The 19,831-nt window shown below is 35.3% G+C and overlaps 3 protein-coding genes and 1 long non-coding RNA gene across 7 annotated transcripts; 2 read left to right on the top strand and 2 right to left on the bottom strand.

Moving 5' to 3' along the window:
• The first annotated feature begins 854 nt into the window (after positions 1-854).
• On the top strand, positions 855-3,122 carry URED (urease accessory protein D). The gene is made up of 8 exons (XM_023661510.2): positions 855-1,041; positions 1,122-1,187; positions 1,277-1,351; positions 1,487-1,531; positions 1,713-1,946; positions 2,253-2,335; positions 2,421-2,592; positions 2,734-3,122. Exons 1-8 carry the CDS (start codon positions 940-942, stop codon positions 2,845-2,847), a joined length of 891 nt encoding a protein of 296 aa, XP_023517278.1. The 5' UTR covers positions 855-939; the 3' UTR covers positions 2,848-3,122.
• Positions 3,123-3,472: 350 nt separating this feature from the next.
• Positions 3,473-10,690, bottom strand: LOC111781415 (UDP-N-acetylglucosamine diphosphorylase 2). 2 transcript variants are annotated; one of them, XM_023661980.2, is made up of 15 exons: positions 10,265-10,689; positions 9,888-9,942; positions 9,660-9,811; positions 8,890-8,929; positions 8,384-8,476; positions 8,075-8,187; positions 7,917-7,991; positions 7,411-7,450; positions 7,238-7,320; positions 7,066-7,143; positions 6,397-6,540; positions 5,215-5,282; positions 4,230-4,344; positions 3,976-4,132; positions 3,473-3,777 (listed from the first exon to the last, which is right to left on the bottom strand). In XM_023661980.2, the coding sequence occupies exons 1-15, from the start codon at positions 10,463-10,465 to the stop codon at positions 3,680-3,682; spliced, it is 1,512 nt and encodes a 503-aa protein (XP_023517748.1). In that variant the 5' UTR covers positions 10,466-10,689; the 3' UTR covers positions 3,473-3,679. The 2 variants fall into 2 exon arrangements, with proteins under 2 accessions (XP_023517748.1, XP_086976162.1); XM_087120036.1 differs by lacking the exon at positions 8,384-8,476 and having other exon boundaries at positions 10,265-10,690.
• Positions 10,691-12,543: 1,853 nt separating this feature from the next.
• On the top strand, positions 12,544-13,540 carry LOC111782151 (protein RGF1 INDUCIBLE TRANSCRIPTION FACTOR 1-like). The gene is made up of 3 exons (XM_023662958.2): positions 12,544-12,824; positions 12,913-12,987; positions 13,108-13,540. Exons 1-3 carry the CDS (start codon positions 12,648-12,650, stop codon positions 13,507-13,509), a joined length of 654 nt encoding a protein of 217 aa, XP_023518726.2. The 5' UTR covers positions 12,544-12,647; the 3' UTR covers positions 13,510-13,540.
• A 2,267-nt stretch (positions 13,541-15,807) lies between these two features.
• On the bottom strand, positions 15,808-18,711 carry LOC111781773 (uncharacterized). 3 transcript variants are annotated; one of them, XR_015414484.1, is made up of 3 exons: positions 17,561-18,711; positions 16,867-17,351; positions 15,808-16,263 (listed from the first exon to the last, which is right to left on the bottom strand). It is a non-coding gene; the product is annotated as an uncharacterized LOC111781773 (long non-coding RNA). The 3 variants fall into 3 exon arrangements; XR_015414485.1 differs by lacking the exon at positions 17,561-18,711 and having other exon boundaries at positions 16,867-17,174; positions 17,293-17,550; XR_002813013.2 differs by lacking the exon at positions 17,561-18,711 and having other exon boundaries at positions 16,867-17,550.
• Positions 18,712-19,831: the final 1,120 nt, after the last annotated feature.

Genomic DNA, 19,831 nt, shown 5'->3' with positions numbered 1-19,831 from the left:
AGCATTTATAGTTGAATTGGGCCGAGCCATTTAGAGTTCAATTGGGCCCAGCCATTTATAGTTGAATTGGGCCCGGCCTTTATAGTTGAATTGGGCCCTTGGGCCGAGCCTTTTATAGTTAAAATAGGCGCCGCCATTTGTAGTTGAATTGGGCCCGGCCTTTATAGTTGAATTGGGCCGAGCCATTTAGAGTTGTATTGGGCCGAGCCATTTATAGTTTAATTGGGCCCAGCCATTTAGAGTTGCTTTGGGCCGAGACATTTATAGTTGAATTGGGCCCAGCCATTTATAGTTGAATTGGACCCAGCCATTTATAGTTGAATTGGGCCCGGCCTTTATAGTTGAATTGGGCCCAGCCTTATAGTTCAATTGGGCCGGGCCTTTATAGTTAAAATAGGCGCCGCCATTTGTAGTTCAATTGGGCTTAGCCTTTATATTTGTATTGGGCCGAGCATTTCTAGTTGAATTGGGCCCAGCCCTTTAGAGTTGTATTGGGCCGAGCCAGAGTTTAATTGGGCTCAGTCTTTTTATAGTTTAATTGGTCTCACTTTTTATAGTTTAATTGGGCTGCCTTTATAGATGAATTGGGCCGAGCCTTTTATAATTGAATTGGACCCTGCCTTTTGTAGTTGAAATAGCGGAATACAAAAGCGGGCCTAAATCCTATACCCAACATGACACAGCCCAATACTAATATGGGCCGTAAACCAGAACCTGACTCGAAACGTCCCAAAATAAAAGTGGGCCTAAGCTCTCAGCCCAATATGAAGCAGCCCAATGAGAAAGTGGGCCTAAGTTCTAAACCTAACGTGAAACAGCCTATTATAAAAGTGGGCCGAAATCCGGTTCGGCCTTTTGTGTTCTTCCGCTAGTCAGGCAAGAAAGAAAACTAGTGGTCGCTCGCAGGTGTAATTGAATTGCTGTTTGCTGTGCTTGAGGATGGAAGTCGACGGTGCGGTGGTGATTGAAAAAGTTGCAGGAAAATCAGCCGTTAGCAGATGCTTTTCTAAGTATCCCATCAAATTCATCATTCCCAGAAAGGTCTGTTGTTTTATTCTAATCATCTTTTTCTCCGTCATTAACCAAATATGTTCAATCGCTTCTAGTGGTTCTTCTGTTAGGTTGGTCCTTCCAAAACTGATGCTATTTGGATTTACACTCTCAATTATGGCGGCGGCATTGTCTCTGTACGATGAATAACATTTGCCCTTTTCAATTTATTTTTTACATTTTTTCTTTTGATCATTCTTATTCGGGGCACGTTTTTCTGAGGCAGGGAGATTCAATTTCGTGCGAGTTGACCGTTAAAGATGGCTGCACTGCAGCCCTAACGACCCAGTCTTCTACTAAGGTGATCAATCTTCAGAAAATTCGCCACTTCCTTATTTTTGTTTAGTGGATTTGGAACCACCCATGTTAAGTGTGTTGTACTTGATCTATCTTGTTCTTGGTACTTGATCTATTTTGCAATCTTATGCTGCTTTAGGTTTACAAGTCCCGGGGAGAAGAGCGCTCTGAACAACTATTGGAGGTAACAAGACGAAGATTGTTAATATCTGCCTTAATATTAATTGCTCTGAAACTACTTTAATGTCTCGCATTATTGTTTGTTTTATGATACTAGAGTTCAAGGTTCGTTTTGAAGTTCTTTCTACGTTTCCATAAATATATGTCTGTGTAGCTAGATGAAGTTTAGCATTCTTCTGCAGTAGGCAAGGATTGGTAGTGATGCCCTTTTGGCGGTACTTCCAGATCCAGTGACATGCTTCGCCACCGCAAGGTATGCGCAGAAACAAGTGTTTAGAGTTGATTCAGGATCTAGTTTGGTTCTTGTTGATTGGTTTACAAGTGGACGCCATGGGAGGGGAGAAATTTGGGAGTTCAATCTTTTCAAGAGCACTAATCAAATATTCTTAGAAGACGGCCATCCATTGTTTTTTGATACGGTAAAGCTAAAAGTGTCTTCACTGATTCATTCTGTTATAATTGCTTAACTAGAATTTTATGCACAGATTCATTGAGTTTGTGTCTATTGTCTATTTTCTGCTTGATAATATAGTAGTGAGGGATCGTGATTGAATAAGAATCCAGAATGATGCCCCAACTGTGCTGCATCATATTCCCTTCTCACTGCATTGTCATTCTGTTATAATTGCTTAACTAGAAGTGCTTTATACTAGCATCTACAGTGGAGTATGATGATACAATTTCTTTAAGATCTTTTTCTGAAACCATATATTGTTTCATTGCAGGTGCTTCTAGAGCAAGGAAGCACGAACTCTATAATAGAACGCATGCATGGATACCAAGTCATTGCAATGGTTGTCATTTTGGGGTAGGCACTTGAGTACTCTGAACCTATGAAGATCAGGAAATTTGTTTTCTAATTTACATCATTGTTGATGGTGGCTTCACTGCAGGCCAAGGGTTAAGAAAGTCCAAGACGAAGTTCGAGAAAACGTGAAAAAGATGATGAGTGACCAGTTATATTCTCCTTTTACTTCTACCCGTGGAGCCCAAATGAACAAGAACTCTGATCATTTGTATGCCAAACCTAGAATCATTGCTTCTTCCAGCGTCTTTGGCCCCAAGGTTAGTTTTTTTCTTCTTTTTTAAATAAAAAAGAATGCATTGTAGATAAATTTTCCTGTAAGCATGGCCTCCAAATTTGTTGGGATCTAGTAACTACTTCTAAGTGGACTACGAATTCTAAATGTTACTGTTTACATTTAGGGAATTGGCACCGTTGTTAGAATCGCTGCCATGGAAACTGAAACAGTCTACAGGTTTCTCCAACAACAGTTAGCTTCAATGGAGCCACTTCTTGGAGTGCCCCCTTATAAATGAAAGATATAATAAGAGTATTACTCCAAACTCTAGGGCTTAAGCGTTGGAGGAGGTAGGATTGTGGATTACGAGTTCCCAAGTGTTTTTGTACTATTCTGCAAATGGGTAGCCCAAGTGTTGTACTATTCTATTCTGTAAATGGGAGTCTTCCCCTTCTAACGGAGCATCCGCCTGTAGAATATTGTATCAATAAAGTGAAGAAGAGGAGCCCCCAAGTTATCCGGCTGCCTTATTGGACCTATATTAAAGCTGTAGACTAGTTTTGTTGTGGGGCTTCTCCAGTCCATTTACTAGGTGTTCAATAGAAGAAATGACGTTTTGTAGGGTGGATTAGCTTTATGAATGGTGAATTATTACTTTCTTAGGGGGAAGAAAGTAATTATAAGAGATAAACCTGTTGTAATTGAACTGTAAGCAGGCACACTTGGACTATACCTTCTGCCGATCGAGATGGGGAAAGAGCCTTCATTTTAGACAATTACAATTCAACGAAAATAATAACAATTATGAACAATCTGAAGGGTGGAATTGAGTTAACGAATTCACTTCCAACGACTAATGATGTATATTTGCCCAAATAAATTTATAAATTTTATAACCTGATAGTAATAACCAATAAGATCAATGGCAGCTAAAGCCCACACAATCTTCGATGGTCTTTAGGGAATATTTATATTAACAAAACCAAATAAGCAGTCATTTGATGTCACAAAGCATTAAATGATTCACACTATACCTCACAAGTATAAGAAAAATGGACCTCATTTTCAATGGTTGCTCTGAAATAATAAAGCCGGTGACTCACAAATAGATTTTGGAAAAATTGACTCGACTAAAAAGAAATTTCACAAGGTGCGTGAAAAGTCCTTCCACGGCATATTGCTTCCAGGTTTTCTCCAGCATATGAACAAAGTGGTGATACCTCCACACCTGGGTTCAATATCAAATATATATATTACATCAGAATACTGCATTTCAAAGAGTTAGTAACATAGTCTAGTGAAGATATTTGGCTATCAAAGTAAGTTTGCAAAATCTTTTCTTTCTAGTTTATATGTATAATGAATCACTGAAGTTCTGAAGATATTTTATGAACATTATCTATAATTCAAGTATTCACAAATATACCAGTTGCATATAAGGGCACTGAATGTGTCAAGAATCCACCAGCAGCAACCACCCAGCGAGCATGGAGTCTAAGAACAAGAAGTCTAGCACTATCTGGAGTGTCAAAGTTTGACCCATTGGCATTTTTCACTGGTGCAAACTCTTCTTCTCGTAAGATCTAGTTAAAGATACGAAAAATGAACCTCGTACACTAAGTAAGGCGATAAGAACGCTCTAAAATAGTTCAAAAGAATATATACAAGAGATGCTTTCACCTCAAACAGTGCAGTAGAAGGAGCATAAGGAAATGCATCGAATATGAACTGCTCCATTTTTAATCCCATTGTATGCCCGTGAATAGAAGGAATTTTTTTCTCCGCCAGATGGTAGCTACAGTTAGAAGAAGCATATGAGCAAGCTCTTCATGATATATATACAAACTGCAGAATTGCTAACAAAATAAGACAAATTGAAGACTAGCAGTCTTCTGAAACTGTGATACTAATCTTATTTCATCTATCTAGCCCTTAACACGGTTATTAGTCACCCAATACCTAATGAAGATAGATTGTAAACTGGATGTTCCTCATTTGACAACTAAGCTAGATCAGATTCTCCCTCTCCTTGTATACCAAGAAAAAACACATCCCAGGCATAAAAACTAGATTTACATGACTAATCAAGAAAAATGAACGAGATAAATCTTCAAATTTATTTGAATAGCTAGGAAAGCTGAAATGCAACAAAAATGTGAATACACGAAAGCAGAACCACAAGAATATCAAATAAATCCAAGCCTGAGCTCAATATTTAATCAACTCCATACTAGATTTAAGAAGCTTTTTCATATTCAAAAATCATCCATCAATGTCCAATGTAAACCAAGTCTGGAGTTGAAATGTATCACTAATTCTACAACATTCAATTGTAAAAGGGAAATTTAGATTCTATGAAAAAATAAATTGAAGAAAAAAAAAAGTGTAGATCCTTGTTCATCTCCGGGTTAAATAGACCTTAGCAATCAAAACTAGAGTAGACTACGATCCAACAATCTAACCATAATCATTCATTGAGCATTTTCATCATTTCCTAAACGGAGTAATGGTTCAAAACATTTGCAAGGCCTAAAACAGGTTCTAACAGTTAGACCATCATAACAAACCAGGATAGGGAAACATCAAATGGACAGTTGAATCCTTCGTTCCATTATAAAAATTTTGAATGGAGGGAAGAGAGAGGGAGAGAGAGAGAGAGACTAACATGCTGTCCTTTTCAAGACCATTTGCCACTTGGTTTAGAAAATCCAAAGTAAACATGTGTAAGCACACCTGAACATGAAAAAAGAAATTTGAACACATTTAAGTTTCATATTCATGATATGAAAAGTTTAGAAGCATAAAAGATGAGAGTGACATGATAAATTAGTAGTATAGAGTGCAGTTCTGAAAAAGGATTAAAGGTTTTGTTCCATCAAAAGGACATATGATCTTTAGTACTAAAGAAGTTAGGCTATAAAATTTAAAAGAACGTATTACAATTTACAACTATACATGGAATGAATCAAAACAAATCCAAGTACGAAACAATCTCATAAATGGCAGGCAATTAGCATTTGACCTTCATAAGATGGTTCTGGAAGATATGTATTTGGGTTCCTGATAAAGAGAGATCATACCGGTGGATATTATTTTTTACATCTGTCCTATATTTACTTCTGTAATATGACTAATTATGCTACTATACACGCACATATATGGAAAGAACTACAAGATATCCAAGAACGAAACACTCCTAAATGGTAGCTAGCATTTGACCTCTATGGCTCAGGAAGATATGAACTATTCATGACTTACAGAGCTGGAGAATATTACACTTATATCTTCTATTTACTTCGGAAATATGGTTATGTTGAGCCACCATGCACATACAAAGAAATCAGTTCCAAGAGGTGTTGGGGGATGATTTACAGTGGCTTTATCTTGATCCTAGATTGAACGGACTTGCCTCAATTTTCGAGGGCTTTGGTATGGAAATTTTTGTCCGACGAAAGAAGACGATCAAACAAAAGTGGACTTGAGTTAATTGGCGAACTACTGTTCTTCCTATTTGTAAAGTGGGCCTTGGATTAGGTAATCTAAAGAGTAAGAACATCACTTTGATTGCAAAGTGCGGGTGCCGATTGATGCAGAAGAGTAAGGATTGTAGATGAAATTTGACTAAAAAGTAAATACAGTACACAGTAGCAGGCAGCCATTAAATAGGTTGCTAAAAGTTCATTTTCGGGCATCAAATTTAGGAGTAAAGAAATATTGAAAAACTAATTTTTTATCCAACTGAACGAACCTAAAAAACTGCTTTTGCAAATAATTGGGCTATATACAAAAAAGTAATATACGTCCAAAATACTATTTCAGCTGAAGAAAAAAGTGAAACAAACATTACATTACTCCAACAGAAACGAAGGCGCCCTGTTACTTGATTGATTGCAGAAGCCAGTGATGGATCCAATTCACTGTACTCGACCACAGTGAGCGGTCCCCCTTTACCTCGTCGGACAAATACGCCAACCTTCTCTTGGGGATATGCCTGAAACCAAATGAATTAATAAAATAAAATAAAACACAATCTACTCTTTGAAAAACGCATGAGGGTCAGCTAAGGCCAGTGAAAATGTTAAAGCATCAATCTCATTTGTCGGGCATTCATTGGGGCAATGTCAGAGAAGTAATAAACCAGACATGAGAAATTTTTTACAAGTATGCGCCAAGAAACTAAATCATTTTTAATACTCGGTCGTTGACTTGAGTCCACATAATTTTTTTTATATATATACTTGAATGTTCAGGTTCTCTACTGTGCACCTTCCACATAGAAAGAACAAAGATTATAATCTCTACATTATATTATATGCATTTCCAAACAGCAAACACCATCATCCTGAGTGTAACAATATCTAAAAAGAGATAGAAGCCAACAGTCTTTATCAGAGACATGCAACTAACACACAAAAATTTATTCAAGACAAAAGCTTCTTAGAACCAAGATTTTAATAAAAGAAAATTAAACAATTAATCTATTTCCATATGTATAATAAATAATTAGATTAATTACCTTACGAACAACTTTTGCTGCTGCTGATACACCTTTATCAATGAAATAACCCAAGAATGTTGGATCAGCCACGCGAACCTATAACCAAGATGCAAAAGTTTGAAACATATTAATAATTTTTGCAAAATCACGTATCCAGCACAAAGAAAATTCAGTTGATATGGCTACTCACTAAGGCATTGTCAACTCCATAGCAGTCTATATATTTAATACCTCTTGCTGACATATCTTCTAATAAGTTTGAGGATCTTAAAGCTGATCAACAAACAACAGATTCACATAAGAGGGTAAAAAATAGAGTTAGAAGTAGCCAACAACTTGAGCTTATGAGTTTGACCAGCTTACCTGCATATACTCCTCCATTCCCATCTGGAGCCTTAGATACCTGGCTTTTAAAAATTCAAACTTTTACAACCATGGTTTTTATATAATTGGAATTAGAGAATTACAGTGTGATGCAAAGATATGGAGCTCAATAACATCAAAATCATCGTAATGTTAATTACTGGGACCCAAAGAAGATGGCCACCAATTTATCGATCCAGTGTTCATTCACTATGTATTATTGCCCTGTACCCTTGACTTCCAACAAATTCTTTTCATAAGATTCTTCCCTGCCTCTTTAGTTCATCAAATACAAATATAGGCTAAATATTTTGACACGATCTCAGGAAAATAATAAGTATTTCCATCACAACATTCTCTACCTCGAGAAATTTAAGATTTTCTAAAAGAGTCGCATACCAGGGGGCATGATGGGGGAAGGAGGAAAAGTAGGATAGCGTGTAAATGATATGATATGGATAACTAGGGATTGATCAATTAATATGGAAAAAAGTTTGAAGCCATACTTTGTATGGTGTCTCCATCACAAATCTACCATCCTTGGATATACAAGGAATGGTACCCTGCTGAAAGAAGGTGACCTGCAACCCGGATATGGTGAAAGTGAGTACCAGAGCAAGCAAGGAAAAATGAGAAAATGTATAAGCATCTAAAGGATTATAACTTGATTAGCCTCCAAACCGAAATATCTCTGAGTTTCAAAAAAATTGCGAGTGGCCTCATCAGTAAATGGACTGGTCATCACATACCAATGAATCGATGCAGAACCGGTAGAATCTGAGATCAATATGTATGTCAATAACTGTCACTAACATCCATTATAATATAAACTTATCTAAAGTCTCTAGTACTCAGAATTAAAGCCCGACTCCGATATCTTCTACCGAAAGTTGGTTACAGCCACAAGGTCCCCCCAACCTTCAGGGGTAGACAGAAAACAAAAAGGTAAGAATACTGAAAATTGAAAACTTACTATCAGTCGTGGCTTGAGCAGCTAATCTTTGAACACGCAAAATTCTCTCAGCTTGAAGTTGAAAAAGGGATTTCCCCGATGGAAGTCCAATATCTAACAAAGATGTATAAAAAAAAATAAAAATTCTCGAGTGTATTGGTGATATGAATATAGGAACAAATATGATTATGAATTTCCTCCTCCCTTCAATGCAATATGAAATTAGAAAGTATAAGGATTCAATTATTTTGAGTGTATGAGAGAGAGGAAAGATATTGAAGTCATTAATCGTCCTTGTACCCAATAGTTTGAAAATACTCGGACAACTATTGGATTCTTATGTAAATTGAAGCTTTTCATGTGAATTGCCACACTTCCAGAAAGTCGAGAAAGGTATAAGCTTCTTGTGTAAATTGATAATTCAACAAGTAAATAAATAGAAGACTAAAACATCAAATAAATTTAAATTACACCTCCATGGAGAACCCTAAAGTAATTGCTAATTCAGAGAATCTGATTTTACTTACTGAAACATCCCTTAGGATCAGAACTGCCCAGCCGAGTTCCCTGCATTTGAATACCACAATGGATATGTGTTAGACCCTAGTTGTACAAAGTCAATATAAGTCTCAAAAAATTTTAGACATATCAAATAGACACATGATCATATAGAACAAAATTAACATTCTTAGAGAAATATACATCAAACTCATTTTTAGCATATAAGTGCATAGATTTATTGACTTTGAATTTTCTTCTTGTATAAAAATGATAAATATATATTAAAAAATAATTTAGTCAAGCGTGATGGACTCCTTAGTAACTATTCGTCTCTGCGATGCCATCTTATACACTAAAGAAAGTATTTTAAAACAAAATAAATAATTCGATTTCTGGGTAGTACTTTTTCCTCTTTTCTTTTTTTCTTTTTTTTTTTTTTCAATTCTTACATCTAGGAATTTATCATCTTCCATAAAGGAGCTGCCACGAGGTGAGTTGTTTCATCGTGATAAGTATCAAGTGAAAGTCACAGTTTATTTGGACATGGACCTCTCCATAAGGTAGTTTTAGTTTATCTGTATTAATCAGAAATTTCTTTTAAAAAAAACGAGGGGAAGGGGTGGAAGGATGTACCTAAAAAGAGAAGGATCGCTTAAAGTGCATCACAAGCTTAGATCGATAAAGCTTAATAGTGGAGTATAAAGGTCGACACAAAGCAAAGGGAATCAATGCGAAGCAGTCGAATCAAGTTTTGCCAAAAAGTTCAAACATTCTAAGGAGAAATGGAAAATTATACCTGACCGCCAGATAAAAGCAAAACAGCCAACTTTCCATCCGAGATGGCCTTCAGCCCCGTCTTCCACCATCTCTCTCTTTCCTCAAGAGTTCGCTCCTCCAGTGTCGACACGCAACTCTCGGGTACGGGCTCAATTGCAGCCGCAGGTAGCCCTGCAACCTCAATGCAATTCGATTTAATAAAAATCAAATAAAAAAAAAAAAAAGAGGACACGATGAAGATACCAACCTTGAGAACGAAGCGAACATCGAATGATTCGATCTACTCTGGAAAGGTCCAAACTCTGAAAAAGAGCATCGACAATCATGTTACAATCATGTTACAATCATGCTTTGCGCATCGGGGATGAACATCACAAGAAAAGAAAATAACTAATTTGACACCAAAGAAATGAGCAAAATCAGCTTCTTTAGCTGCATAGAAACTAAAAAACGACGAGAAATTGAAAATTCTGAAAATTACTGAACTCTCACACTCATCTCTCAGCTAACTGAAATGCATGAAACACAAATTCAAGCAGTGAGCAACGATACTAAGAGAATCAGACAGAGAATTGGGGGATCCAGCAGAAGGTGAATTCAGAAGAAGAGATAAGGGAAGTATACCTCAATATCCTTGACAAGAAGGTCCCGCTCTTCGTGGGAGAGCTCATCCCAAAGAGAAAAAACATCTTCCTGGCCATAATCCTTGAGGCGCTCGAGCAAGGCCTGCGGCGGTTGTTGCAGCAGTAGCTGTTGTGGCGGTTGCTGCTGAGGCGTCAACGGCGCATTGGCATCGAAGCCAACCACCGCCATTGGGTCGGTCATAGAACAGAAAAGAGAGCGTAGGAGTCACAGATCTGTGGGGGTGAATGTGGAATGATAGTTGAGATTTGGGTGTCGGTGTGTGGTTTGGTTATAAGAGCTTATAGAACAGTAAGGACGAAGAGAGGGGAATGGGTGAGTATAACCACCTGGTAGAAGGTAGGATGACCAAAATGACCCCATTCTTCCATTTCTTTTCTTAATTACATAGTCATGCTCTTCTTCTCGTTTTGCTCCTTGCCTTCAATTTTAAAGCTTATTTCAGCAATTTGTGTGTTTAATAAAGCTATTAATGTGGTTGAATCATGAATTATAAGTTTGGTATAACTTTCAAAACGAGTAATGAAGATTCCAATACATTCAATTTGAATTCTCAATTAAACTCACCAATCCATTTATTAACCAACTCACCAAACCATTTATTAACCAACCCACCAAATCATAGTGGTACAAAAAATTTTAAAAATTATTACATTTCGATGTTAAGGCCCACTTTTACACGTGTGGTACAAAAGATGCACTTTATCAAAATTTTACTAACAGAAATATATAATGTAATTTTGAATCATTTACCATTTTTGTGTTGCTTTTATTTTATTTATTTATTTATTTATTTATTTATAAAATCATAAATTAGTTTAAATATTATATAATAGCTGGGTGAAATGTTTCAAATAATTTGGCATCTTTGTCCTCGTATTATTCAACATTTATTACTATTTTTATTAATAAATTAATGTGTGGATACCATATGTAGTTGAGGTGCTTAGACAATGCATTTATACATACAAAATAAATTTATATATATATGCATCTTTACCTATATAGCACATAGGTTTAAATTTTTTAATGTATGTTATATATAATAATATGAGAGCTAAACTATAAATCTAATCATATATATTTAAAAAAAAAAAAAAAAGTAAATTAATTGAATAAAGAAGAAGTAAAGAAGGGGATGAAGGGCCCAGATTGGATGCTTCCCTCCAACCTAACAAGTGGTGATTATTTATCATTTTTACACATCATACTTGAATTGAATTATTATTATAATACTCTTTTATGACCATTTCCTAAATAAATGATCAGAAATTTGAATATTTGTATTTTGAAATATGTGTGAAAAAAGAAAAGAAGAAAAGAAGAAAAGAACATGTTGGACCACCAAAGAAGTGTGCTTAAATGCAATGCATGGGCCGAGATAAAGGTACAACTCTACGGCCTGCTTTAAATTGTAGTGGGCCGAGGCAGCCCATTGCCAGGATTTTAATGTCAATAATCAATCTCTGGGAGAATAAAAAGTAGGCAATTTTATTAATTAATTAATGAATTAATATTTTGGTTAGGATGGGACAGTACATAATTTTGGGGAACCCTAGGTAGGGATTTGAAAAGCATAAATGAAGTTATTATTTATGAGTATTTGTGAGTCCCTCATTTTTCAAAAATTCAATTTTATACTCCTTCACTATTTCAACCCCAATAATTTATTTTCAATTTAATTTTGCTTTATTAATTTTCTGGGTCAACTCATATTGTTTTCTATATGCTTTTTTTTTTTTTCAGATAAATGAAATTAACATGGATTTAGCTGAGAAAATTGTAGATTATCTCGGGTTCAATCAATAATAAGATTAAAAGCATAGACAGAAATGAGATATATTTTTTTTAAAATAATAATAATACATTAATATAAAATGTAACTAAAACTCAATATAAACGGATACTAACTTAAGTAAGTTACTAGAGACGTACAAATGTTGGTCGATCAAACTCGGACAAAAAGAATGCTTTAAGCCCACTAAATTTCGGTCTAAACTGAGATTGGGCCTATACTTGGTAGAGTTGAGTCCGAGTAGATGGAAAACAAATTTATTTAAGTAATTATAGTGAAAAAAGAAAAAGATTTTTTTTTTTTTTTTTTTTTTTTTTTTTTTTTTTTTTTTTTTTTTTGTGAGGAGAAAGGCAAGAACATAGGGAGGGAGTGGTTGGCATCCGATGGGGTCGTGTTAAATAGTAGTAGCATGGAGTAGTGTTAAATAGTAGTAGTATGGAGTGGAGCAGTGCGTGGGTGCGAGAAGAAAAGGTAAGAAGCCCAGTTTTGTTATGATCCAAAAAGGGCAGAAGAATGATAGAAGAAGATAGAGGGCAGTGTAAGGTAAGGGGGCAACGCAATGGTTAGAGAATGATGGTGAAACCTCCTGCATGGCTTGAAGCCCTAATCTCTGAGTCCTTCTTCGCCCCCTGTGGGCTCCACCAGTCTGGGAGGAAGAACGAGTGCAACGTCTTCTGCTTACACTGTTGCCTCCCCATTTGCCCTCACTGCCTTCCTTCTCACCGCTCTCATCCTCCTCTTCTTCAGGTACAACAATCATTCCCTTTCCTTTCCTTTCCTTTCCTTTCCTTTCCTTCTTAATCCCATTCCCATTCCCATTCAATTAATTTCCCAGATTCGACGCTATGTTTATCACGACGTGGTTCGCCTTGCCGATCTCGAGAACCTCATTCACTGTTCTTATATTCAGGTTCAACTACAACTATAAATTTCTATAAATTCCCTCTAATTTCTATTTCTATTTCTATTTCTATTTCTATTTCTATTTCTATTTCTATTTCAATATCTGGGTCTGTGTTGCGTTGTGCAGCCTTACACCATAAATGGAGCCAAAGTGATATTCCTGAATCACAGGCCACAGTCTAGGCCTTGCAAAGCCCCTTCCAATGTTTGTTTAACTTGCGCCAGAATTCTTCAACACCCCTTCCATTTCTGCTCCCTCTCATGCAAGGTGGATCACATGGTGTTTGAAGGGGCAGATCTTTCCACCATTCTGCTGAGGTTGGAAGAGTCGGATTTTGGGTTTTCACAATTGGAAGGACTGCCGATGGATGCCTCCCAACTCACCGACGACGACGACGACGACGACGAGCACGCCCAAATCACGCCCAATGCTTTCTCGAAGAAGAATGCCAGTGGCTTCCTCCCTCCAATTGCTCTCTCTTTGGGTAGCCGGAGAAAGGGGGCTCCCCAAAGGGCTCCACTGTCTTAGACTCTTAAGATAATTTTAAAAAAAAAAAGAAAAAAAAGAGAGACACACATGTTTGTTGATTGTTAGTTAGTTAGGTGTTGTTAAGCTTAGGTTTCCCTGTCACAGTGTCTGCCTGTTTGTTTCTATTCAAAAATCCACAAGAAATCTAAAGCTAAGACCAATTCCATTGCTAAGGGAATGTTGGAGAGGTTGGCTCTCAACACCACCAATTTTGTGCTCCATCATGCAATGGAATTCCGACCTATCTTTATATATATGTTTGTGGTATATGCTATATAAGCTTTCAAATTTATTTCAAATCTCCATTGCCTTTACTTCCCAAACAATTTCATTTTCCTCTTTTGTAATGCTCCTGCCTAACAATTTAGAGGCCCAAGGTTTCACAATATTGGTTCCTAGAGATCGCAGTCTTCACTCCTACAAATATCATAATCAGTAACATGATTGTGAATTGCATGTCATGTTACACAAACATGTGAGAAGTTGCATAATGTCACAAAAATAGGTTGATAATTTCATCTCAAAATCATGAAGCATTCAAAGTGAGTCATTGGAGATCTTAGAGAGCAAATTTTAAAAAAAAAAATGGAGAAGTTTTTAAGTAAATTTAGAATGAAGTGAAGTTTTGAAAATAAAATTATAAGGGGAAACATGAAGGACGAAAATGGGGTAGGAAAAAGAAAGAAAGTAGATTATTATTGTTAATGTTATTTTAGAAAAGGGTGGTGGTAGTACCAATCTTTATCTTTATTGCTTTACTAAAATAATAATAAAAATTATATATATATATATATAGAAAAAAATGGTATTGATTTGTGGGAGTTTTAAGGGACTTAGTTTTGTGTGTGTCTTGGAACTTGAAGACTAAGGATGAGATGTTAGGGTTTTGAGGAGCAAACAAAAACCAAAGTTATGGACATGGAATGGGGTAGGAGTAGGGGCAGGGGCGGGGGCAGGGGCTTGGGCACCCCTTCATATTCATATTCATATTCATATTCATCTTCATCTTCATTTACAATTAATGAATTAAAATATCCATTTATTTCCAATTTCACTATTTTCAAATTTGCTATTTTAGGGAATGGATTTTGACTTCACCTTTTGTCAGTTACTTTTAACTTCTGTCTCATTTATTAGCTTTAAGTTAAACAAATAAATAAATAATTTTGTTTCTTTTTCCTAAGCAAAACCAATGTATATCTCAAATAAAATAGGAAAGGACTCATACAAAGTTTATTTGGTTATTAAATAATGTATAAATTTTAGAGTAATTAAAAACATATTTATAATTCGAGTTTATAACACAAAATTTATAATTAAAACTTAGTATACCAAAATAAACAATTTCTAGAGAGAGAGAGAAAACCAACTCCTATATATCATTGGGTTATATATGTTAATATACAAATAATTTTCCTCCTTTGGTATATCTAAATCATCCACCCAACTCTAAATACGACGACAAAATTATGATAATAATCCACTCATGAATTACCACCACAAACATATATAATTACATCCAATTAGTTCAACCCCTAAGTCACTACTACGAACACCCCGGGAAAAGAATAGTGCCCACAAGGTTGTAGAGTTTGTAATTTTTCTCAAGCTAGAGAATGACCTCAAACATGTCCTTTAATTCATTTCAGATGTGACCAAAACTCATCCGCCAAGAATATGGTAAGCAAGCAGGTTTTCTTTATGGCATCTTTGGTTCATCCATTCTGCATGTTCGTCCGAATATGGTATCCTTTTCATTATCATCTACCCCTCTCAAATACCAACAGCATAAATTCTTAAAAGGGGATCATTTTTCTAATCAATCAACGTTAAAACTAATGTTGACTTTTAATATGATTGAATGAATTTTCATTCCAAAAGAAAAAAATAATGGGATGGGGTTCATAGGCGTGTCGCCTTAATTCCGGCACCAGCTTGAAACTGACCTGTCATTATTTATAACAGCTTTCGTGGGGTTCTTGCACGTGGCATCGCACCCCAATCACACACTTATTACACAACAACACACACCAACAATATCCCAATTTATTGTACCACTTACCAATATTAAATGCCAGCTCAATTTCCTAACAACAATTTCTTTTTAAAATTTATGTTAATGCTATAAACTAAAAATTGTTAAGGGGAGAAAAAATCATAAGGGCAAGACGACAAAGCTTGTCCATGTGTCGGTTTAGTTCGTCTTCTTCCTTTACACATCCAACTACAAACAGTGATTCCAATGATTTCTGTAACGGTAGAACGTGATTCTTGACAAAATTAATTGCTTCAATCAAATCAAATCAAATCAAATCCACTTGTTTTCTAACTTCCTCTACAGTCTATTCTATGGGTTAACAGTCTATTCTATAGGCTCTTAACACTTGAAATTTATCGACCATCAATCAAAGTACACTTGAGTTTATTATTTGACGCTCTCAAAAACCACACCAACAGCATAAAAATGAAACGTTTCTAAACTAAACTAACTCAAAATCTGAAACTATCTTACGAACAAATCACAATGTCCTACATGTTGATCTAAAGTTGGGCGAAATTTGATCAGTGTAGCATACCTTAAGTAGACGTTCGTGAATAAAGATGATTCCTATGCAGAAGCATAAACAGTTGGGAAACAGAGTAAGAACTGTTTAGTTTTGAAGCAGTGCCAAATTCAACATCCGTATCATCTCTTCTACTATTCAACCTGATAGGGCAGACCCCTCTAACCTCATAATATGAGCACTATAGCAACTGAAAGAGGAGATAGAAAGAGAGAGATTAAACGAGGGAAAAAGAAAGGGGACCCATGATTCAAAACGACTCTGAAATTGAGCACAAGCATTGTACGATGAAGAATCAGAGCTTTTCAGAAAGGCTACTTAATCCACCCTTTCACCTCTCCTCCCAAGAGAATTCATATATACTCACAACATCAACTGTATTATATACAAAACCCATAACTTAAAACACTCGCATTTTAATCCTAAATCTATCACACCTCTACAATTCTATCTTAAATAATGGTTCGACTTTCAAGTCTAGAATTGTTTTGCAATGAAAGTTTTAACAACATATGAATGGGGATGTACAAGACCTACCTAGTTATTATTAAAAAGAAAAGTAGTACAAGGGGAAAAAAAATGGCAGAGGAAAAAAAATGGGGACAGTGGAAAAAAGGGGCGAACTGAAATGAAAGGATGGCGAGTGGGTGGAAGAATAATGGATTGTATTTCCAATACAATTATAACAAGAACAAGAATAATAATAATAATAGATTAATAGCAATGGCATGCAATGTAAATGCAACTTTTCATGCATTATATATAATTCTATAGAGGCGTGGAATGACCCTACCTGATATGACCAACCATGCATTGACTCTATCCTTTTCTCGTTCAAACTCCTTCATCATTCACCACTTTGCAGCCACCAATTTTCTGTTTCCATACTGTTTAATTTGATTTCATTGCCATTCTTCTTTCCTCTCCTTTTTCACTGTACCAAATTAGTTAGAATCCTACCCATCAAAGTTCAATTTTATTTAAGATTTTTGCTGATGATCAAAGGGATTTTCTAATATTACTTTTAACTAACCAGGCGTCTATATATCCACGCTTCTTATTCTTCTATTGAATGTTGAAACCTATTTTGAGATCTGATAACTTGCAACAACAGCAAGAATTTTTTAGGAGGGCTAACTACATTATAATGTTAGCTTAATCGATTCTCAGTCTGACTAATATAAGAAATTACAATATTTCAGCAAAAAAAAATGCTTACATAGCTGAAATTGCTAATGACAACTCTCAATATTAATGGACTCGGGCTACTGTGAAGGTCTGGGTAGATAAGAGCGTATTTAAAGGAATCAGAATGAAGGATAGAACTCTTGGGCAAAGTTGTAGATCTCCAAAGACTTGTAAAGACAGATTATCACTTATTTGAAGTGGAGGAAGAATGGGATGAAGTAGAAATGTAAAATATATGAAAAGGCATTCTTGTGCTCATGCAAGGGCCTTCAAATTAAATATAGAGAGTAGAGACTTACCCTTCACATAGTTGTCAATGTCTATCTTGGATATGTGTTGAAGATTGTTGGGAGGGAGCTACATATAGGCTAATTTAGGAAATGATCATGAGTTTATAATTAAGAAATACAACTCTATTGGTATGAGGCCTTTTGAAAAAGTCCAAAGCAAAACTACGAGAGCTTATGCTCAAAGTGGACAATATCAGACTATTGCGAAGATTCGTGATTCCTAACCATATGATCATCTTGGTAACAAATTATTTAATTAAAAAATATGACTTTGAACATTGGATTTAAGTGCTCATACAGTCTCTCCACATCTGAAACCATAGAATGTCTAACAAGAAAAGAAAAATAGAGAGTTTGAGTGGACAACAGAGACTGAGACCTAAACGTATGAGAAGTTCCAACATCACTATATAACCATTTGTCAAATAGACTAAACATCTAATAAATCGCAAGAAAATTGTAAAACAACCAAATCGAGCCCATCTCATAGAATATCTCATCTTCTTCAGCAACATATAAACTATAGTGTTTTTTAGATAAAATATCTACGTGTATAATTTTAGCGGTAAAGACTAAATTGTTATATGCAAAAGTTTATAGACTAAAATGTCGCTAATTTGAAAATAGATATCGAAACAAAATCATTTGAAACTGAAGTTCAAAGACAAAATCGTTACTCAAGAGACTAAAAGTAACTACTTTGGGAAAAAGATTTCTATAATGTGCACAAAACATGGGCCACGTACTGTTGTTCTTTCAACCATTTAGAGAGAATTGGAAATGAAGAAAAAAGTTATTGGGAGATTCAAGTCATTGCGAGTTCGGAATTTTGAATTAGTTGATATAATGGCTATATGTTGGAGCTGATTTAAAGTTTGAATTAAAGAACACAAAGAATTAGGTTAAGACAAAGAAAGGCAGGAAGATGATTGGCTCCCCAATCCCATCACAATTCAGGAAATGGGTCAGGCCTTTTTTAAGTTGGAGCAGATCAGAGCAGAGCAGAGAGCAGCTGGCTGCCATTGCCATTGCCATTTTCTGATTTAGATCTCTCTCATCTTCTCTTTCTTTTAGTAGTTTTTGATGTACCCGCTCCTTCTAACCTACGGTTACAAGATTACTCTCTACATCTTTCTTCTCTCTCTTCCTCCTCTTTCCTCCTCTTTCCTCCTCTTTTCCTTCTCTTTTCTTCCCCCTTCAAATTCACATTTCTCATTCTCAAATAAATTTTACAATAACAAAGCACAATAGTATTATTTTCATCTACTTTTTAGGGTATTTTGAAACTTCTAAAAAGAAAAAAATAGACAAGAAGAGCTTGTATATAAATCTATATTTAAAATATAACGCCACTTTTCTATTTTAAAAACAAATCCATATTTATAAAAATATTGTTCATAAAATAGCCATTGATAAAATTTTAAAATTATATACAAATTATTATCATTATTCCACCAATTATTTAATAAGAATTAACTTCAAACTAACAATAAAAACTAATTTTAGGATTTATTTAAAATACATTAACTAAATTTAGATATTTGAAAATATAAGAAGTAAAATAAAATAAGGTTTGAAGTCTATAGACCAAAATGATATTTAATTTAATTTATTCAGTACTTGTTAAGATTTCAATTTTTTTTCCCTTCAATTAGCAGCATTAAATAAAATGAGCTGGCGTTTGTTTAGATATTTAACAGTAAAATTATTTAAATTAATAAAATTTAAAATAAAAATAAGTTTAGAATTAAAAGAAGAGAGATTAAGATAGGTCATGGTTGTCATAGTCGGAGTGATGGCTGTAGGCATTATGGGTGATAGAGATGGAGCCCAGATATCAGATATTCCAGGGGCCATCATTGTCCCAATCCTTTGACTCATTTATACTGATGCAACCCTTCCTTTGACCCTATAAAATAAAACCCTCTTTCTCTCTCCATCTCTTGCTTTTAGGTGGTTCAATGACTGCCTAAACCCCACCCTTTCTCTCTTCATTCATTTTCATCCGTTTTGGTTGGAAACTGTCTTGTCAACACAGCCCTTGCTTCACCACTGCTTAATCCATCATTTCCATTCAACAACTTATACTTCAGACCTTTACAACTCTGCCCTTCACATCTTTCCATACTTCAAGACCAAAACTCTCTTGAAACCTAAACAGGCCCTTGTGTTTATGAACAGGTTTCAAATGCATCTTAAAATAATTATGAAATCTAATCTCATGCCTAAACTCTAAACACTTGTTAATTCATTCTACCAGGACCTAATTGTACTCTGAAA

Source organism: Cucurbita pepo, chromosome 19 (assembly GCF_057944985.1).
Source record: "Cucurbita pepo subsp. pepo isolate OVF chromosome 19, ASM5794498v1, whole genome shotgun sequence".
Lineage (NCBI taxonomy): Eukaryota > Viridiplantae > Streptophyta > Magnoliopsida > Cucurbitales > Cucurbitaceae > Cucurbita > Cucurbita pepo.
This window is presented reverse-complemented; position numbering and strand designations above follow the sequence as displayed.

Bases quoted from the DNA above. Each gene is read 5' to 3' on its own strand.
- URED (XM_023661510.2), top strand. From the start codon at position 940: ATGGAAGTCGACGGTGCGGTGGTGATTGAAAAAGTTGCAGGAAAATCA. The intron at 1,042-1,121 runs GTCTGTTGTTTT...TTCTTCTGTTAG, and splicing joins AATTCATCATTCCCAGAAAG to GTTGGTCCTTCCAAAACTGA. The intron at 2,593-2,733 runs GTTAGTTTTTTT...GTTTACATTTAG, and splicing joins CCAGCGTCTTTGGCCCCAAG to GGAATTGGCACCGTTGTTAG.
- LOC111781415 (XM_023661980.2), bottom strand. From the start codon at position 10,465: ATGACCGACCCAATGGCGGTGGTTGGCTTCGATGCCAATGCGCCGTTG. The intron at 8,930-9,659 runs GTATAATTTTCC...ATTCAAATGCAG, and splicing joins TGCTTTTATCTGGCGGTCAG to GGAACTCGGCTGGGCAGTTC. The intron at 7,144-7,237 runs GTGAGTAGCCAT...TCTTGGTTATAG, and splicing joins ATGGAGTTGACAATGCCTTA to GTTCGCGTGGCTGATCCAAC.
- LOC111782151 (XM_023662958.2), top strand. From the start codon at position 12,648: ATGATGGTGAAACCTCCTGCATGGCTTGAAGCCCTAATCTCTGAGTCC. The intron at 12,825-12,912 runs GTACAACAATCA...TTAATTTCCCAG, and splicing joins CTCATCCTCCTCTTCTTCAG to ATTCGACGCTATGTTTATCA. The intron at 12,988-13,107 runs GTTCAACTACAA...TGCGTTGTGCAG, and splicing joins TTCACTGTTCTTATATTCAG to CCTTACACCATAAATGGAGC.